General features: G+C 46.0%; 1 protein-coding gene and 1 long non-coding RNA gene across 2 annotated transcripts in view; both read right to left on the bottom strand.

Annotated features, from left to right (window-relative positions):
* The window catches only part of LOC307027723, a 10,685-nt gene extending 8,318 nt beyond the window's left edge, over positions 1-2,367 (bottom strand). The window contains exon 1 of the long non-coding RNA XR_013804733.1: positions 2,258-2,367. This is a non-coding gene — a long non-coding RNA (uncharacterized lncRNA). The remainder of the gene's footprint in view (positions 1-2,257) is intronic.
* A 4,057-nt stretch (positions 2,368-6,424) lies between these two features.
* Positions 6,425-19,595, bottom strand: LOC307027724 (uncharacterized protein; the record flags this gene model as incomplete). The annotated part of the gene is made up of 8 exons (XM_079696018.1): positions 6,425-7,548; positions 8,100-8,163; positions 8,413-8,499; positions 9,203-9,435; positions 11,265-11,365; positions 11,518-11,682; positions 19,011-19,181; positions 19,581-19,595. Coding segments are annotated over 8 exons (1,191 nt in total), but the record flags the coding sequence as incomplete, so codon positions are not given.
* Between the last annotated feature and the right edge of the window lie 405 nt (positions 19,596-20,000).

Genomic DNA, 20,000 nt, shown 5'->3' with positions numbered 1-20,000 from the left:
CATCAGCAGGAGAGGACTCTTTAAAGAAGAGACACTACATACTGATATACACCTGAACATCAGCAGGAGAGGACTCTTTAAAGTAGAGACACTACATACTAATATACACCTGAACATCAGCAGGAGAGGACTCTTTAAAGTAGAGACACTACATACTGATATACACCTGAACATCAGCAGGAGAGGACTCTTTAAAGTAGAGACACTACATACTGATATACACCTGAACATCAGCAGGAGAGGACTCTTTAAAGTAGAGACACTACATACTGATATACACCTGAACATCAGCAGGAGAGGACTCTTTAAAATAGAGACACTACATACTGATATACACCTGAACATCAGCAGGAGAGGACTCTTTAAAGTAGAGACACTACATACTGATATACACCTGAACATCAGCAGGAGAGGACTCTTTAAAGCAGATAAATATTATATGGTAGATTATATTTTTTATTCAGAAATATGATCACAAAGACACAAAACAAATCAAAAGTAATATTTGGTGTACGGCTCAGAGCGGTGGTTTAAAGTTCCCCAAAATGTCTCCACCACGACTGTTGCCATGCCACCAAAGCTCAATATCAATATTTGAATGTTTTTAGGGAAGTAAACAACGTCTGAATCATTTTAAGGAGGTGTTTATTTATGACTTCACTGAGGGGTTTAATGAATGTGACCTCGCACACACACACACACACACACACACACACACACACACACACACACACACACACACACACACACACACACACACACACACACACACACACACACACACACACACACACACACACACACACACACACACACACACACACACACACACACGCACACAGACACACACACACACACACACACACACACACACACACACACACACACACACACACACAATCTTGTTGCTCTACCGGTTATTTTACGTCAATAAAACTCCAGATAACACACAATTAAATTACATGTCAACACTTTTGCGTACAAATATTTTAAAACTTCACAAACTAAATCTATAAAATATAGTACTTCATGTCGTTGTGTAAAAACATGTTTTCCTGCACCTTGTTTTTAATAATCCAGGTTTTATTCGAGGACATCTGAGTTGTTAGTAGCTGTGAGAAATATCTTTCTAAGCATCAAATATGTGGTGCGTTCAAAGACCTGTTGGAAAGGTCAGTCGGTTTTCAACTGAACAAAATATGTATTGTTTAATCTTGTTTTTTGTCAATGAGATATTTCAATTTTGCAAAATTCTTATTTATATTATTAGATATTATTATTTATTATTCATATTATTTCATTTTTATATTTTAGTTTAGTGACTCTGTTAATGTTTTAATGTGTGCTCCATTGCATTTGACTGCAACATATAATATTAAAGCAGAAATGAAAGTCCCTAAACGCCACGTTCAAAAACCAGATGCAAGATTTGAATGGAATGCATTCTGCTCCACGATCTGTCCTGCAGAGACGCCATGTTGTTTATCTGTTTGTTTGTTTATCTGTCAACAAATGACTGAGCATACCGGTCTGATTTCAGTGAAGCATGGTGTATATCACTATGTAGCATCCTTACATATATCCATTTCCTTTGTACTGCATATATCTAATATTGAATGTACTTATACTTGATAGTATACTGCACCACTACTCACAAATATCACAGTCAAAGTTGGTAAAGCATCTGTAATGGGCTCCACATTGAAATATTAAAACATATGTTTGTCAGTCATTACAATTTAATAATAAAATATACATATACGTTTTAAAAATGAATTACATTTGATACATTTAATTGATTGTAGTTCAATAAAGTACATCTCATCTAATACACATATATATAATAATAAAACCGTTTGATCGGCACCTTTCTGCAGAATAAATACTTGATAATACTTCTTAAAAACAGGACTGTGTGTACTTGTACTGCAGTAGAAGTACCCGCTGGTTGGTTTCTCTGCCTCGCACTGACTCAGGACTATAACGCCTGCATTAAAGCGTCTATACTTCACAGATCAGAAGCTCTCTGTCGTTGAGTTTCCGCCTCGTGCTGCAGACCCTCCTGAAGTCTAACACACTCACCAACACACAAACACACAAACACACACACACACACACACACACACACACACACACACACACACACACACACACACACACACACACACCTCTGATCCCTAACTTCATTTTAAACACTTCTCTTATTTACAGAAATCCTGAAGAAACACAAAGAGAGAAAAACTTTAGAGACGTTTACCTCCATCTGCACGACGAGCCTCTGAGAGGGTGTGTGTGTGTGTGTGTGTGTGTGTGTGTGTGTGTGTGTGTGTGTGTGTGTGTGTGTGTGTGTGTGTGTGTGTGTGTGTGTGTGTGTGTGTGTGTGTGTGTGTGTGTGTGTGTGTGTGTGTGTGTGTGTGTGTGTGTGTGTGTGAGTGTGTGAGAGCTGCAGGGTAAATATAGACGCAGAGTCACAACACACATAGTGGGGGGGGGGACTCATGTTCAGTCACATGCTGCTGCAGCTCCATAATAAATAATAACAACAGAAATAATAACTTACATATAATGATAATATTTATAGACATGAATCATTTTAAGACAACATTTGGACATTATACAAAAAATAATATTATAAAAACAGTAAAAATATTTGTATGAAATATATTTGACAAAGAGAAAATCGACTTTGGACACTTCTCTAACGCAGTATCTTTGATATACATTTGTTGTGTTGATATTTGTGGCGTTCTGCAGGGAGCATGAAGCTGTCGTTGCTCGGCAGGAAGTCCCTCGATCTAAAGAGGAAGTGATGACATTTCATCTTTCATTTCTGCTTTTCGGTGTTTCTTCACTTTTACCAAAGACACGGGAGCGTTTTCTGACGTCTCGTTGCATCCGGACAGAAACACAGATTCATGAAGAGGACTTACGTCTACATTCACACGCTCTCTCAGATCACCCAGCGTGTTCGTGTCAGAGTTATAAGATAAACCTACCGGCCAATCACAGCTGGCGATTTGTGCAGGAACACAGGAAGTGGGCGGGGGGGACAGAGTCGTTATGAAGGAGGAAGCCTTATAAGGTGACATCAACGCCACAGGAAGCGTGACTGAGGAACGTTTCACAACCGTTTCACAACCGTTTCACAACCATCAGCCAACGACACGTGGAGAGAAATCAAACCGGACGTTAAACACTGAACCGACTCTTTTTATATCTGAAGATTCGTGACATGACTTGTGACTTGTTCGTCATAAAGACTTGGGCCCTTGTTTGATGAAACACGGGACTTGGAGTCCTTAGCTTGGTGTTAACTTGGAGTAAGATCTTTGACACCAACTGGGATTTGTTGGTCTTATTTAAAGACTTGACTTCCAATGCAATCCACTTTGTTTCTATAAAACAGAGGGTTTGCCAAAGTGCTTCACAACGAACATATCATCATAACTAAATATAATATTACAAGAGTAGATCAAAGGCAAACATAAGAATACTTGAGTGCTTTTTAGGTTGTTGGAAAGTTGAAACCTAACTCGGCACCGATTGGATTTGTCTTGAAACGTGTTCTGGGGATAGATGATACTAACTGGGGAGTCTAATTAGGACTTGTTGGTCTTAACATGGAGATTCATTCAGACCTTGGAAACTTAACTCGGAACTCGTGGTGATTGATCTCAAATCTGGGACTAGTTGGTATTCACTTGGAACATAACTTGGGAATGGTGGTTTTCATAAAATAGGACTGGGGACCTAAGTCGAGACTCGTTGTACTTCTTTGAAACATCATTTAGGACTTCATTTGAAATGTATCTTAGGACCTGTGGAACATAACTTGGAACTGCACTTAGGACGTGTTGGTCTTAACTAACTTATATTGGGACTTGTTCAACTTAACTTAGGACTTGTCCTTAAATTGCATTTGTTGATGTTGAATTTGAACTTTAGAGACTTGCCTAAAGTGAAACTCATCCTGGGACTTGATGGTATTCACTTGGAAACTTACCTTGTGACATATGAGTCTTAACTTCAAACCTAAATATGGATTTGTTGGTTTTAACTCTCAATGTGTTAGTCTCCGATTTGAACTTAACTCGCGACTCGTTGGACTTAACTCGGGACTTTATAACCTCGACTCGCGACTTCCCAACATGTTGAAGTAAATCTGAGCTCCAAGCTGAAGAGCTTTATTTTGAAAGGTGTCTCTGTAAGCTTTATTTTGAAGGAACAGACCACCTTGCTGCTTCCTTTCCTTTTACAGAGGTCATGTTTTTCATTCACTAAAGAGAAGTATTAATGAACCTTCATTGACCAATAAAACTCGGGACTTGATGCCCTTCACTTGAAACCCATCCTGGGACCTGATGGCTTCGACTGTTACGGGCACTCGTTTGACTTCACTTGGAATTTAACTTGTGACTTGTTGGTCTTGACGAGAGACTTGGTATTAACCTGGGACTTTGATGAATATAATAATAACACATATTACTTATATAGCACTTTTCCCACTGCTCAAAGACTATGCTCAATGCTCCTCGGTCCTCTGTTTCACCGGAAGTTGATTTGTCTGCGCCATCTTGAGTAGCGTCCCAGTGGCCTTATTTCTGCCGGAGGAACGAGGATCGCAGCTCTGTCAGCGATGTCTGACAGAGCTGCTATCAGACGATCAGCTGTGCAGCGTCATCACAAACGGACGTCGCTTCACGAGACGCTCCGGAGGAAAGGACGTCCCATTGCTCTTAAAACTCATTTCCTGCTTCTCGTGGTTTCCCTGCATCCCTCCATGCTTCCCTGGTGGGAGGGACTAGACGCAGGGAAACGACGCAAGTGAGGGAAGCAAGGAATCCATTTAATCGACCTGAGATCCAGTAGCGTGGTGTGGGAAAAAATGAGGGGAAGCCAATAACACGTCCTTTCTTTTGGGGTGGGGGGGTGTGGTGATCAATGTAATAACGTAACCAGATGAGTGATTACAGCGCCCCGTAACATTTTACACACATTTGTATCATACAGATGCAGGACTTACACACGCCTGTTATCTGACCGACAGGTCCGCACGCACTCTCCAGCCCAAACTCTAATAAGCATTCATTCACAAACTAAATCAGGAGACCTTTAACGTTTTACGTCCGGCTCGCTCCTTTGTTCCTCGCTGTACGCAGCTCCAGTTTGGGCATTGGCCTGTCATCAGATTGTATTTGTTGTTGCTGCTGCAGCGGAAGTTTAGTACAATTATTTTTGATTAAATACTCCAAATCTCCACCCTCCATAATTGCACTTGCTTCAGTTGCTTGCTACTTTCTAACGGCGGTGAGAGAGGTGCAGTGACGCTATCTATCTTCTATCGATTAGATTTATGAGTCGAAAATTATAAAAGTAGGGTAGACATATGGATATTATCCGACTGAACAAAACGTGCATTTACCTAACAGGTTCGTTTTCCACTGACCTTTTTTCGAGCTATTTTCCAAAACCATGTGTAGAAATCCCATTGCTATTTTGTCGAGGGAAACCGAGCGCAGCTTACTTCCGCTTTTTATGACGCGTCACTGCACCACTAAGTTGATGCGATTTGATTGGATTGTGAGGCAAGGGAAGCCAGCCGCCTCTGGCTTCCCTTGGCATGGCCCTGACCAATCACAGGTTGGCAGGGGCATGACGTGAGCCTTGTCTGATTGGTCAATCCCTCTATTTTATTTCACCAAGGGAAGCCAATTTCGGCTGGCCTCCTCTCATAACAGAGATCTACTGTTTCACCATAACATCTAGAGGGGCGCTGTTTCACTCTTTGTAAAATACTCAATGAGAATGGGGGAGAGACGGACCGGCAGCAACACAGAACAAAGAATTTCCGAAACTAAACAAAGTGTTTTTATTTATTTATTAAAATGATAACTACAATCCGAAAAAACAGGGGAAGCCTGGCTTCCCTTGGCCTCCGGGAGGAAACGCCACGTCTGAGAAGCAGCCTTTATGAGTCAGATATAAGTGACGTCCTCTCAGTGAGCTGTAGTCCGGTGCTGCCCCCTGCTGGGTAAACACTATGTCTCTCAGATCTCCTGAGCAGCAGAGAGGTCAGTGAACGCACCACCTGCAGTCAATAGAAACACTCAGATCATTATTTTTGATTAAATTCCAACACCTTTTTAGTTAAATCAGCTTCAGATAAACATATTTAGATTAATATGTCCAGTCTGTTGGTAACAAACCCAACACAAGTGTAATAAAAACAGTTCCTTGTTTAATGTAAAATGTCTGTCGAATTTATAACTCCAAGGCAGCAGCAGCTCACTGTATACTTTAATCATACAACTAATATTACTATTTACTTTCACGTTTAAACCAGCTTTTTCTGCACAAACAGTCAAATCTGCTCATTAAAAACTGTTCATACCGACGTAAATCCACCACAGAAGAAGAACGGAGCGTCAGAGCAGAGCAGTCTTTAATAGTTTCTTTATTATAAATAAAAACACAACAAAACGTTTTTCTGGTGCATGTTTGTAGTTCACTGGCATCAGGTAACGGGAATTGTGGGTAATGTAGTCCACCCAGTGACAGCTTTAAATAAACACTTTGTGACAGCTATCTTCGTTCAGAGTGAATCAACTGCTTCACATTATTAGAGCGTGTGTGTGTGTGTGTGTGTGTGTGTGTGTGTGTGTGTGTGTGTGCACAGTAAACTCGTATATTGGTGAACATCAAACAGTGACCTATTCATCTCCTCTCCTTCAGTTATTTCTAATATATAAAAACCAGGATATATTCTCACTTTTCAACATGTTTGTACGACACAAATGAAAAATAAATGACATCAAAAAAACACACAAAGGTGGGAAATACAACTTTTAGTCAACTTTGGTAGACGTTGTAGTAAAAGGTTCATGCAGTTCTCTCGAACTTTAGCTGTTTATCGTTATTTTTGGCGATATGTTAAAGTTTCTGGTTCCAATTTCTACTTTCAATGCCTTAGTTCTTCTTCGTTGGTTTTCCGTTGTTGAGTCGTATCTAAACTTTTTCTTCGCTTAACGGGCAGAAAAACTCTTTGGTTCTCTTGTTGTGATAAAAATCGACATCTGATGAATACGTTGCTTCTTTTGGTCGTTTTAATTGATTACAGTCAACACATTTGTCCAATGGCCCGACCCAACGTGGTCCATCAGGTCAAACAGCTGTTAACTCAAGTTGTGATATCATCAGTGGCGTGCCGTCTTCTTCTTAAAGATCTTATTGAAGGCGTTCCTCCTCCGGCTGACGGAGGCCTCCCCTTCCTGCCCCCCGTCCGGCACCACGGCGGCGGGGGGGTCGGAGGTCACGCAGAGGGACCGGGTGGAGCAGGAGAAGCTGAGGGTGGAGTGGGGGGGCAGGTGTCCTCTCAGCTCCCCCAGGCTCGAGCTCTTCTCCAGGCTTGAAACACCTCCACCTCCCCCCCCGGAGCCCTGAGCCTGGAGCCTTGAGGAAAGGGGGAGGGGCTTGGAGCCGTATGAGCCTCGTGATTCGCTGTGGGAGACGGGGAGGGAGGAGTCAGAGTCGGAGCGGCTCATGAAGTCCCTGAGAGAAAAAGAGGGAGGGGTGAGTGACAGCAGGAGCTGATGTAGCGTATGCAGCTAATGTTGCTAATGTTGCTAATCAAGTTAATGTAATAGTAATAATAATAATTCCTTACATTTTTTATTAGTGCGCTTTTCAAGGCACTCAAAGCGCTTTACAATTACACATTACACATATTAGACATGTAACAGTTATTACTGTGGACAATACCCACAGGTAGCTAACGTTGCTAACATAGCAAACGTAGATAATGTTGCTAACAAAAATGTGTAGCTAATGTTGCTAACAAAAATGTCACAAATTGGGATCAATAAAGTACTTCTTATCTTATCTTAATGTAGCTGACTAAGCTAACGTAGCTAATGTCCTGATTACTTGTAAAAATGTAATTCTTAATCTTTACGAACTCAGAAGTTGAGATCGTTTAACTTTAAGTAACTCAGCTGTCTGTCTGCTTTTCTGTCTTGTTGAACCAATGAAATCCAAGGAGGCGGGACAATGCGAACAGGCCCCGCCCCACATCTAGAGTTAAGCCTCGCCCTTTAACTGACCTCTGAGAGCTGAATGTCGACACGGGGTCTCCTGCCCTCTGTCGCAGGGGCATCAGACTCTGAGCTGCAGGAGGAAAAGAGGGAGTTAGAATTAGTTTTATTTTGAAAACCTGAAAAACAGGAAGTTTTGACTCGATTTGAAAGTGCTTCGTAAAAACGATGAAACTTAGTTAAATAAAAAGTTTTATTTTTTCCCCGAAACTAAACTTACTTAAATTTGGATATTATATGCAAGAGTTGAGCAATATAAGAATAGATATTTTCCTAATAAATAACTACTAAGAGGGGGAGGGTGAAAGAGGGCGGGGCTAACCAGAGTGTTTCCATGGTGATTGTGTGTCTGCGATGCCACTCATTGGCCAGAGGTCGCTCACTCTGCGGTCCATCTGCCACGCTGCGTCTGGAGGGAGCCAATCAGGAGAGAGACAGAGAGAAGAGGGGAAAACAGGAACCAATCAGAGGAAGGGGGTGGGGATTTATATAAATAAATACACACTGCAGGTGAATAGTAACAATCTATAAAGTAACTAAAGGTATTAAATAAATGTAGTGAAGTAGAAGTACACAGTAGTACAACATGGAAATACTCATATAAAGTACAAGTATCTCATAAGTGTACTTAATTACAGTTCTTGAGTAAAAGTAGAAGTACGCCAGATCTCAACTTGAGTTAAAGTAGAAGTACCCAGATCTTGTACATCTTGTACTAAAAGTAGAAGTACTCAGGTCTTGTACTTGAGTAAAAGTAGAAGTACTCAGGTCTTGTACTTGAGTAAAAGTAGAAGTACTCAGGTCTTGTATTTGAGTAAAAGTAGAAGTACTCAGGTCTTGTACTTGAGTAAAAGTAGAAGTACCAGAGTGTAGGAATACTCTGTTACAGTAAAAGTCCTGCATTCAAAATGTTACTCAAGTAAAATTAAAAAAGTATTATCATCAAAATATAGTTAAAGTACCAAAAATAAAACTTTTACTAACTTACTTAGTTACAGTGAGTAAGTTAGTAGTGGAGTAAAAGTACAAAGTAGCATAAAATGAAAATACTCAAGTAGAGTACCAGTACCTCTAAAGTGTACTTAGTTATAGTACTAAATGTGATGACTCACACTTGAGGGTCCCCGGGGACAGGATGTCCTCGTCCATGTCATCCAGGTCGTCTGACAGGAGGAGGTGCTGGGGGGGGGGTCTCAGCCCCAGGAAGGAGGCCTCAAGGTTCAGGGCCGCAGCCAGGGCCGCCAGCCCCGGATTGGACACCAGAGAGAAGCCGCTCAGCGCCTCGATGCTCTGCCAGCGGAGCAGCTTCTCCCTGAGAGCCGCCGTGACCTCTGCCAGAGCCTGTCTGGGGGCGGGGCTTAACCGTTAGAGCCACTATGATTGGCTAATGAGAAGCCAATGCAACAACAACACCAAGTAGCATCATCCCTATCTGACAGCGCACACAACAGCTGTGAACAAAAACAATACAGGTACAAATATAATAATATATATATATATGTCAATTAGCTTCCCCCTCAGCACCTGCCTGGGGGCGGAGCTAATCCGTTAACGCCCACAATGCTATGTGATGGCTAAATTGAAGCTAATGCAACAACAACACCAAGTAGCATTAAGTAGCTTCATCCCTATCTGACAGCCACACACGACAGCTGTAAACAAAACAGCTGTATAAGTAATACATATAAGTGTATATGCAATGTGTTTTAAAGTGTATTAAAGTGTATTAAATGTGTACTGAATGTGTATTAAAAGTGTATTGTGTGTAGATTAAATTGTGTTAAATGTGTGTTAAATGTGTATTAAAGGGTTGGAATGTGTTTTAGTGTGGTATATTTATATTAAATGTGTAATATGTGTGTATTAAAGTGTGAACCATCAGATCCTCCTTTGCACTCTCCAAGAACTTGGAGTTTCAGGCTCTGCACTTTCCCTCCTCACCTCATACCTCAAAGACCGCACCTACAGGGTAACTTGGAGAGGGTCGGAGTCCGACCCTTGTCAATTAACTACAGGGGTCCCTCAGGGCTCTGTTCTTGGTCCCCTCCTCTTCTCCTTGTACACAAACTCACTCGGGTCTGTCATTAGCCCGCATGGTTTTTCATACCACTGCTACGCTGACGACACCCAACTAATTCTGTCCTTTCCCCGCTCAGAGACCCAGGTCGTCGCACGCATCTCTGCTTGCCTAGCAGACATCTCTCAGTGGATGTCTGCTCATCACCTCAAGCTCAACCTTGACAAGACTGAACTGCTTTTCCTTCCGGGAAAAGATTGTCCCACTCTTGACCTAACAATCAACATCGGCCCCTCTGTTGTTTCCCCGACTCAGACTGCAAGGAATCTGGGTGTGGTCCTAGATAACAAACTGTCCTTCACTGCAAACATCTCTGCTACAACCCGCTGCTGCAGATACACGCTTTACAACATCAGGAGGATACGTCCCCAGCTGACCCAGAAAGAGACGCAGGTTCTGGTCCAGGCTCTCGTCACCTCACGCCTAGACTACTGCAACTCCCTCCTGGCTGGTCTACCTGCATGTGCCATCCGACCTCTGCAGCTCATCCAGAATGCAGCGGCTCGTCTGGTCTTCAACCTTCCTGAATGTTCCCACACCACGCCGCTCCTCCGCTCCCTTCACTGGCTTCCAGTAACTGCTAGAATCCACTTCAAGACTCTGGTACTTGCGTACCATGCTGTGAATGGATCTGGCCCTTCCTACATCCAGGACATGGTTAAACCGTACACCCCAGCACGTGCACTCCGCTCTGCATCAGCCAAACAGCTCGCTGCACCCGCACTGCGAGGGGGACCCAAGTTCCCATCAGCAGAAACACGTGGGTTTGCTATCCTGGATCCAAAATGGTGGAATGAGCTCCCCATTGAAATCAGGACAGCAGAAAGCTTACACATCTTCTTCAGACTGAAAACTCATCTCTTTGGACTCCACTTCCAGAGATAGAATTATTAACAAAGCACTTATATACTAATAAAGGACTGGCTGATCTAGAGCCAGTTGAGTAGCACTTGAACTGTCTGGCTCTATGAAACCTGATGTACTTATATGATTCTGTTTTCTTCAAGGTTGTATCTTGTTGGTCGAATGAACTTATTGTAAATCCCTCTGGATTAAAGCCTCAGCTAAATGAGATGTAATGTTTCTGAGGAACTGACTTGGCGCAGAGGATCTTGTGGTCCACGTCGTCCATGGAGGAGCTGTGAGCCACGTGGAACGTCCCGAACAGAGAGCTCCTCTTCCTCCTGATCTTCTCCGCCTGGAAACACAATAGCGCTGCGTTCACTGAGTTCAAAGAGCAAGACTTTACATTCATACTTTTAACCAGTATTTTCTCGCTCTTTCTAGATTTATTTTTTGACATATTTCTTCAAATTCTCAGGTTTTGAACTCAAAGTTTAAAATCCTCACCCCCTCGCGGGCCTGCAGCAGCTGTTTCTCAGCACTCTGTTTCTTCAGGCTGTAGTTCTGACACTCGACTTCGTGGGTCAGCTGCAGCCAGAGACCTAGGGGGGGGGGCAGGGAGAGGGGGGGGGCACCCAGCTCCATCTCTGCCTTCCTCAGAGCACAGCGCACCTACACAAAGAGAGAGAGAGAGAGAGAGAGACAGAGACAGGGACAGAGAGAGAGAAAGAGAGAGAGGAGACAGAGATAGAGTGACACAGAGAGAGAGAGAGAGAGAGAGACAAATGTGTCTCCTTTGATGTGTTTCCTCGCATGATAGTTTCAACCTTTAAAGGTCTCCTATTACACAAAATGCCCTTTGTGATGTCTTCTCTGCGTCACTGTGTCCCCGGTGTGTCAGGAGATGTGGGCGGGATTTGCCCCCACGGGCCAATCAGAAACGTTGCTGTCAGAAACAATGAGACGTGTTCTGAGATAATATGGTCTGTGTTTACATTAGCATGCTAACACTCAGAGCTAACCTGGACTGGAGAGAGTGTGTGAAGAAGCAGGAAATCAAAAGGAAGTCACCTCGTGGTAAACCTGAGAGAGAGAGAGAGTTTGAGCTCCATCCTGTTTCAGAGAGGATCCTTGATGTGGTTTGGAACATGATGTGGAGTTTCATCACGGCAGCATTTAGCTGAGTTTCTCCTGATGAGATCTACTCTCTCTCTGAAGCTACTGACCCAGAGTCAGCTCTTTAGGAACAGCTGGGAGAGAGAGGGGGGGGCTACAAGGATCTGTTTGGGGTTTGGAGCAGGACACTTCAGAGACATGTCCTTAGTAACAGCTGGAAGAGAGGGGGGGGGCTACAAGGATCTGTTTGGGGTTTGGAGCAGGACACTTCAGAGACATGTCCTTAGTAACAGCTGGGAGAGAGGGGGGGGGGCTACAAGGATCTGTTTGGGGTTTGGAGCAGGACACTTCAGAGACATGTCCTTAGTAACAGCTGGAAGAGAGGGGGGGGGCTACAAGGATCTGTTTGGGGTTTGGAGCAGGACACTTCAGAGACATGTCCTTAGTAACAGCTGGGAGAGAGGGGGGGGGGCTACAAGGATCTGTTTGGGGTTTGGAGCAGGACACTTCAGAGACATGTCCTTAGTAACAGCTGGAAGAGAGGGGGGGGGGCTACAAGGATCTGTTTGGGGTTTGGAGCAGGACACTTCAGAGACATGTCCTTAGTAACAGCTGGAAGAGAGAGGGGGGGGGCTACAAGGATCTGTTTGGGGTTTGGAGCAGGACACTTCAGAGACATGTCCTTAGTAACAGCTGGAAGAGAGAGGGGGGGGGCTACAAGGATCCTATTGGGGTTTGGAGCAGGACACTTCAGAGACATGTCCTTAGTAACAGCTGGAAGAGAGGGGGGGGCTACAAGGATCTGTTTGGGGTTTGGAGCAGGACACTTCAGAGACATGTCCTTAGTACCAGCTGGAAGAGAGGGGGGGGGGGCTACAAGGATCTGTTTGGGGTTTAGGGCAGGACACTTCAGAGACATGTCCTTAGTAACAGCTGGAAGAGAGGGGGGGGGCTACATGGATCCTATTGGGGTTTGGAGTAGGACACTTCAGAGACATGTCCTTAGTAACAGCTGGAAGAGGGGGGGGCTACAAGGACCTGTTTGGGGTTTGGAGCAGGACACTTCAGAGACATGTCCTTAGTAACAGCTGGAAGAGAGAGGGGGGCTACAAGGATCTGTTTGGGGTTTGGAGTAGGACACTTCAGAGACATGTCCTTAGTAACAGCTGGAAGAGAGGGGGGGCTACAAGGATCTGTTTGGGGTTTGGAGCAGGACACTTCAGAGACATGTCCTTAGTAACAGCTGGGAGAGAGGGGGGGGGGCTACAAGGATCTGTTTGGGGTTTGGAGCAGGACACTTCAGAGACATGTCCTTAGTAACAGCTGGGAGAGAGGGGGGGGGCTACAAGGATCTGTTTGGGGTTTGGAGCAGGACACTTCAGAGACATGTCCTTAGTAACAGCTGGGAGAGAGGGGGGGGGGCTACAAGGATCTGTTTGGGGTTTGGAGCAGGACACTTCAGAGACATGTCCTTAGTAACAGCTGGGAGAGAGGGGGGGGGGCTACAAGGATCTGTTTGGGGTTTGGAGCAGGACACTTCAGAGACATGTCCTTAGTAACAGCTGGAAGAGAGGGGGGGGGGCTACAAGGATCTGTTTGGGGTTTGGAGCAGGACACTTCAGAGACATGTCCTTAGTAACAGCTGGGAGAGAGGGGGGGGGCTACAAGGATCTGTTTGGGGTTAGGAGCAGGACACTTCAGAGACATGTCCTTAGTAACAGCTGGAAGAGAGAGGGGGGGGGGGCTACAAGGATCTGTTTGGGGTTAGGAGCAGGACACTTCAGAGACATGTCCTTAGTAACAGCTGGAAGAGAGAGGGGGGGGGGGGGCTACAAGGATCTGTTTGGGGTTTGGAGCAGGACACTTCAGAGACATGTCCTTAGTAACAGCTGGAAGAGATGGGGGGGGGCTACAAGGATCTGTTTGGGGTTAGGAGCAGGACACTTCAGAGACATGTCCTTAGTAACAGCTGGGAGAGAGGGGGGGGGGGCTACAAGGATCTGTTTGGGGTTTGGTGCAGGACACTTCAGAGACATGTCCTTAGTAACAGCTGGAAGAGAGGGGGGGGCTACAAGGATCTGTTTGGGGTTTGGAGCAGGACACTTCAGAGACATGTCCTTAGTAACAGCTGGGAGAGAGGGGGGGGGGGCTACAAGGATCTGTTTGGGGTTAGGAGCAGGACACTTCAGAGACATGTCCTTAGTAACAGCTGGGAGAGAGGGGGGGGGCTACAAGGATCTGTTTGGGGTTAGGAGCAGGACACTTCAGAGACATGTCCTTAGTAACAGCTGGAAGAAAGGGGGGGGGGCTACAAGGATCTGTTTGGGGTTAGGAGCAGGACACTTCAGAGACATGTCCTTAGTAACAGCTGGAAGAAAGGGGGGGGGGCTACAAGGATCTGTTTGGGGTTAGGAGCAGGACACTTCAGAGACATGTCCTTAGTAACAGCTGGAAGAGAGGGGGGGGGGCTACAAGGATCTGTTTGGGGTTTGGAGCAGGACACTTCAGAGACATGTCCTTAGTAACAGCTGGGAGAGAGGGGGGGGGGGCTACAAGGATCTGTTTGGGGTTAGGAGCAGGACACTTCAGAGACATGTCCTTAGTAACAGCTGGAAGAAAGGGGGGGGGGCTACAAGGATCTGTTTGGGGTTAGGAGCAGGACACTTCAGAGTCATGTCCTTAGTAAAATCTCAGATCTGCTCAACTCCAGGCGTAACTCAGGTCTCAGTGAGTCACGCCCCTCAAGTGTGCATTTCAATAGGCAGGAAGACTCTGCTGATTGCGGGAAGTGCAAAAACATTTTAAATAGCGCATTTCAAATCAGAATAACTCAGTGTGCTTCCAGAATCGGCGAGGACACTATCGATACTGACTCAGCAATCACTGTAAGTTATATTCTTGTTTAAATAGACTTCTCTGTTTCATTTATTCTACTCTGTATAATTGTTCTGTAGTTATTGTAGCTAAAACGGCGATTTCTGAGAGATTTTAAAATCTCAGATCTGCTCAACTCCAGGCGTAACTCAGGTCTCAGTGAGTCACGCCCCTCAAGTGTGCATTTCAATAGGCAGGAAGACTCTGCTGTCGCCCATCAGCAGAAAATAGTTAACTAATTACAGTGGCGTGCCCCCAAAGCTGTGAGAACTGAGCAATCAGGTATCCATCTTAAGTTGCATTTTCCTGGAGCGTCAGCTTGACGAAGACTGACAAAGACATTAAGAGTCCTGTGTGAGTAAGACTGACAAAGACATTAAGAGTCCTGTGTGAGTCACGTGGGAGGCAAAGAGGAGGCAAATCCTACTCTGATTGCGCCAAGTATCGCTGGTGTTATTTAGTTTTATTCAATTCTCTTGGGTTCTCTAGCCCCTCATGCTTTAATCATGTGTATTTTCTGCATTCCTGTTCATGTGTCTTCTCGCAATTATCACTGGCCCCGTGTTTCTCCTAGATCTCACCGGCCTGCTCTCGTCTATCCCACATGCTCCACTGAGATCCAGCATCTCGTTTCAGGGGGCCTGTGGAACTGCCAGTCAGCTGTTCCTAAGGCTGACTTCATCTCTGGCTACGCTTCCCTGCAGTCTCTGGATTTCCTTGCTCTCACGGAGACCTGGATCACTCCATCCAACACATCCACCCCAGCAGCTCTCTCCACAGCATATTCCTTCTCCCATACACCCAGACCCTCTGGCAGAGGAGGTGGCACTGGTCTCCTGCTCTCTCCCAAATGGAGCTTTTCCCTCTTCAAGCTACCTAATTTCACTCCTTCCACCTTTGAACTCCATGCCGTCACAGTAACCCATCCTATACAATTAACCATTGTTGTTCTCTACCGTCCACCAGGCGCCTTGGGGGACTTCTTGGAGGAGTTAGATAATCTCCTCTCACACATCCCTGAAACTGGCCCTCCCGCTGTACTTCTCGGCGATTTCAACCTCCAGACAGGGAAGATATCTGAACTAACATCTCTGTTAACCACCTTTGCTTTCTCACTGTCTCCATCCCCACCAACTCATAAAGCTGGCAATGTCCTTGATCTCATATTCTCAAGGAACTGCTCTACTTCTAACCTCTCTGTAAACCCGCTCCACACCTCCGATCACTTCTTCATTTCATTCTCTCTACCCCTTTCCAAACATAACAACCTCATCTCTTCTAACTCTGCTCCTGTCCGCCGTAACCTCTGTTCCCTCTCCCCCTCTACCTTTACCTCATCGGTGCTCTCAGCCCTCCCTTCCTCTGACTCGTTCCAACTCCTGCCTCCAAACGCTGCTGCAAAAACTCTCCTCTCGACTCTCTCATCCTCTCTGGACTTTCTCTGTCCTCTCACATCGCGGCCGGCTCGTCAGTCCCCTCCTGCTCCTGGCTAAATGATGCACTGCGTGCTAATAGAACCATCCTTCGGGCAGCAGAGCGGAAATGGTGGAAATCCAAACACCATGACGACCTCCTAACCTATCAGGCTCTCCTCTCCTCTTTCTCTGCTTCCATCTCTCAGGCAAAAAGCACTTTCTTTCAAGATAATATCCAATCTTCCTATTCCAATCCCAAAAACTATTTTCTATCTTCTCCACCCTCTTGGACCCCCCCAAAGCACCTCCCCCCTCCTCCCTTCTGTCAAGCGACTTTGTTAACCATTTGAAAAAAAGGTTGATGATATTCGCTCTTCTTTTTCTGACTCACCTTTACTCACCGCTGGGTCACCAGACCCTCCCTTCACCCACACACTGACCTCCTTCTCCCCTCTCTCTCCAAGTGAGGTTCTTACCCTCGTTACCTCTGCCCGTCCTACCACCTGTTCTCTGGACCCTATCCCCTCAAACCTCCTTCAGACTATCGCTCCTGATATTCTACCATTTCTCACCCATTTCATCAACAGTTCTCTAACTTCTGGTCACTTTCCAAACAGTCTCAAGGAGGCAAGAGTAAACCCTCTCCTAAAGAAACCCACTCTCAACCCGTCTGATGTTATTAACTACAGACCGTCTCTCTCCTCCCGTTCCTGTCTAAAACACTTGAACGCGCTGTCTTTAAACAACTCTCCTCTTATCTCCATCAGAACAACCTTCTGGATCCGCACCAGTCTGGTTTCAAGGCAGGTCACTCAACAGAAACTGCTCTCCTTGCTGTCTCTGACAAACTGCACACTGCTAAAGCAGCCTCCCTCTCCTCTGTCATCATCCTTCTGGACCTGTCTGCTGCATTCGACACGGTGAACCATCGGATCCTCCTTCGCACTGTCCAAGAACTTGGAGTTTCAGGCACTGCACTTTCCCTCCTCACCTCATACCTCAACGACCGCACCTACAGGGTTACTTGGAGAGGGTCCGAGTCCGACCCTTGTCAATTAACTACAGGGGTCCCTCAGGGCTCGGTTCTTGGTCCCCTCCTCTTCTCCCTGTACACAAACTCGCTCGGGTCTGTCATTAGCCCGCATGGTTTTTCATACCACTGCTACGCTGACGACACCCAACTAATTCTGTCCTTTCCCCGCTCAGAGACCCAGGTCGTCGCACGCATCTCTGCTTGCCTAGCAGACATCTCTCGGTGGATGTCTGCTCATCACCTCAAGCTCAACCTTGACAAGACTGAACTGCTCTTCCTTCCGGGAAAAGATTGTCCCACTCTTGACCTAACAATCAACATCGGCACCTCTGTTGTTTCCCCGACTCAGACTGCAAGGAATCTGGGTGTGGTCCTAGATAACAAACTGTCCTTCACTGCAAACATCGCTGCTACAACCCGCTGCTGCAGATACACGCTTTACAACATCAGGAGGATACGTCCCCAGCTGACCCAGACATCAGCGCAGATTCTGGTCCAGGCTCTCGTCATCTCACGCCTAGACTACTGCAACTCCCTCCTGGCTGGTCTACCTGCATGTGCCATCCGACCTCTGCAGCTCATCCAGAATGCAGCGGCTCGTCTGGTCTTCAACCTTCCCAAATTCTCCCACACCACACCGCTCCTCCGCTCCCTTCACTGGCTTCCAGTAACTGCTAGAATCCACTTCAAGACACTGGTACTTGCGTACCATGCTGCGAATGGATCTGGCCCTTCCTACATCCAGGACATGGTTAAACCGTACACCCCAGCACGTGCACTCCGCTCTGCATCAGCCAAACAGCTCGCTGCACCCGCACTGCGAGGGGGACCCAAGTTCCCGTCAGCAAAAACACGTGGGTTTGCTATCCTGGCTCCAAAATGGTGGAATGAGCTCCCCATTGAAATCAGGACAGCAGATAGCTTACACATCTCCGACGAAAACTGAAAACTCATCTCTTTAGACTCCACTTCGAGCGATAAAATTACTAACAAAGCACTTATATACTAATAAAGGGCTGGCTTTCTAAATGCCAGTTGAGTAGCACTTGAAATGTTTGGCTCTATGAAACCTGATGTACTTATATGATTCTGTTTTCTTCAAGGTTGTATCTTCCTGGTCGAATGCACTTATTGTAAGTCGCTTTGGATAAAAGCGTCAGCTAAATGTAATGTAATGTAATGTAAAGAGAGGGGGGGGGGGCTACAAGGATCTGTTTGGGGTTAGGAGCAGGACACTTCAGAGACATGTCCTTAGTAACAGCTGGAAGAAAGGGGGGGGGGGCTACAAGGATCTGTTTGGGGTTAGGAGCAGGACACTTCAGAGTCATGTCCTTAGTAACAGCTGGAAGAAAGGGGGGGGGGGCTACAAGGATCTGTTTGGGGTTAGGAGCAGGACACTTCAGAGTCATGTCCTTAGTAACAGCTGGAAGAAAGGGGGGGGGGCTACAAGGATCTGTTTGGGGTTTGGAGCAGGACACTTCAGAGTCATGTCCTTATATCTGAGACCTGTGAGATATGGCTAAACAGGAGGAGACCTCTAAAGTGTGTATTATAGGTAGTACCTGGTCCAGCTGGTGCTCGGCCCTCCCGCCCCCCTCATGTCCCCCCCCCCCCTCAGGTCTCGGAGGCGCTGAGCTTCCTGTCGGGCCGACAGAACCTCGCCCTGCAGGCGCTGCTGGACCTGCAGCTTCTCCTGGTGCACGCTGCGCTGCTGCTGCTGCGCCTCCTGCAGCCTGCACACACACACACACACATTACTGTGATTAGTGTCTCTGCAGCCTACAATAATATCTAGTCTAATGGATTAACCCATTAACGACACACAGTACTCAGATATCTTTTAACATACTATGATATGACTTCTTCTGACACGCTGAACACACACACACACACGTGTGTGTGTGTGTGTGTGTGTGTGTGTGTGTGTGTGTGTGTGTGTGTGTGTGTGTGTGTGTGTGTGTGTGTGTGTGTGTGTGCAGACAGCCTCTGCAGAAGCTTTCTGTCTCCAGTCCTTATATGGTCAAAGAATAGTTGGCAGCTTAGTACACACACACACACTTCTGTTCAGGAGGTGAAGAAGAAGAAGTAACCCCTCCAGGCAGAAAGGACGTCAGGAAACTGTGTGTGTGTACCTGTCCTGCAGCTGTGTGTGTGTGTGTGTGTGTGTGTGTGTACCTGTCCTGCAGCTGTGTGTGTGTGTGTGTGTGTGTACCTGTCCTGCAGCTTTGTGTGTGTGTGTGTGTGTGTGTGTGTGTGTGTGTGTGTGTGTGTGTGTGTGAACCTGTCCTGCAGCTGTGTGTGTGTGTGTGTGTGTGTGTGTGTGTGTACCTGTCCTTCAGCTGTGTGTGTGTGTGTGTGTACCTGTCCTGCAGCTGTGTGTGTGTGTGTGTGTACCTGTCCTGCAGCTTTGTGTGTGTGTGTGTGTGTGTGAACCTGTCCTGCAGCTGTGTGTGTGTGTGTACCTGTCCTGCAGCTGTGTGTGTGTGTGTGTGTGTGTGTGTGTGTACCTGTCCTGCAGCTGTGTGTGTGTGTGTGTGTGTGTGTGTGTGTGT

Source organism: Notothenia rossii, assembly GCF_949606895.1.
Source record: "Notothenia rossii genome assembly, contig: scaffold_238, whole genome shotgun sequence".
NCBI classification, from domain to species: Eukaryota; Metazoa; Chordata; class Actinopteri; order Perciformes; family Nototheniidae; genus Notothenia; species Notothenia rossii.
This window is presented reverse-complemented; position numbering and strand designations above follow the sequence as displayed.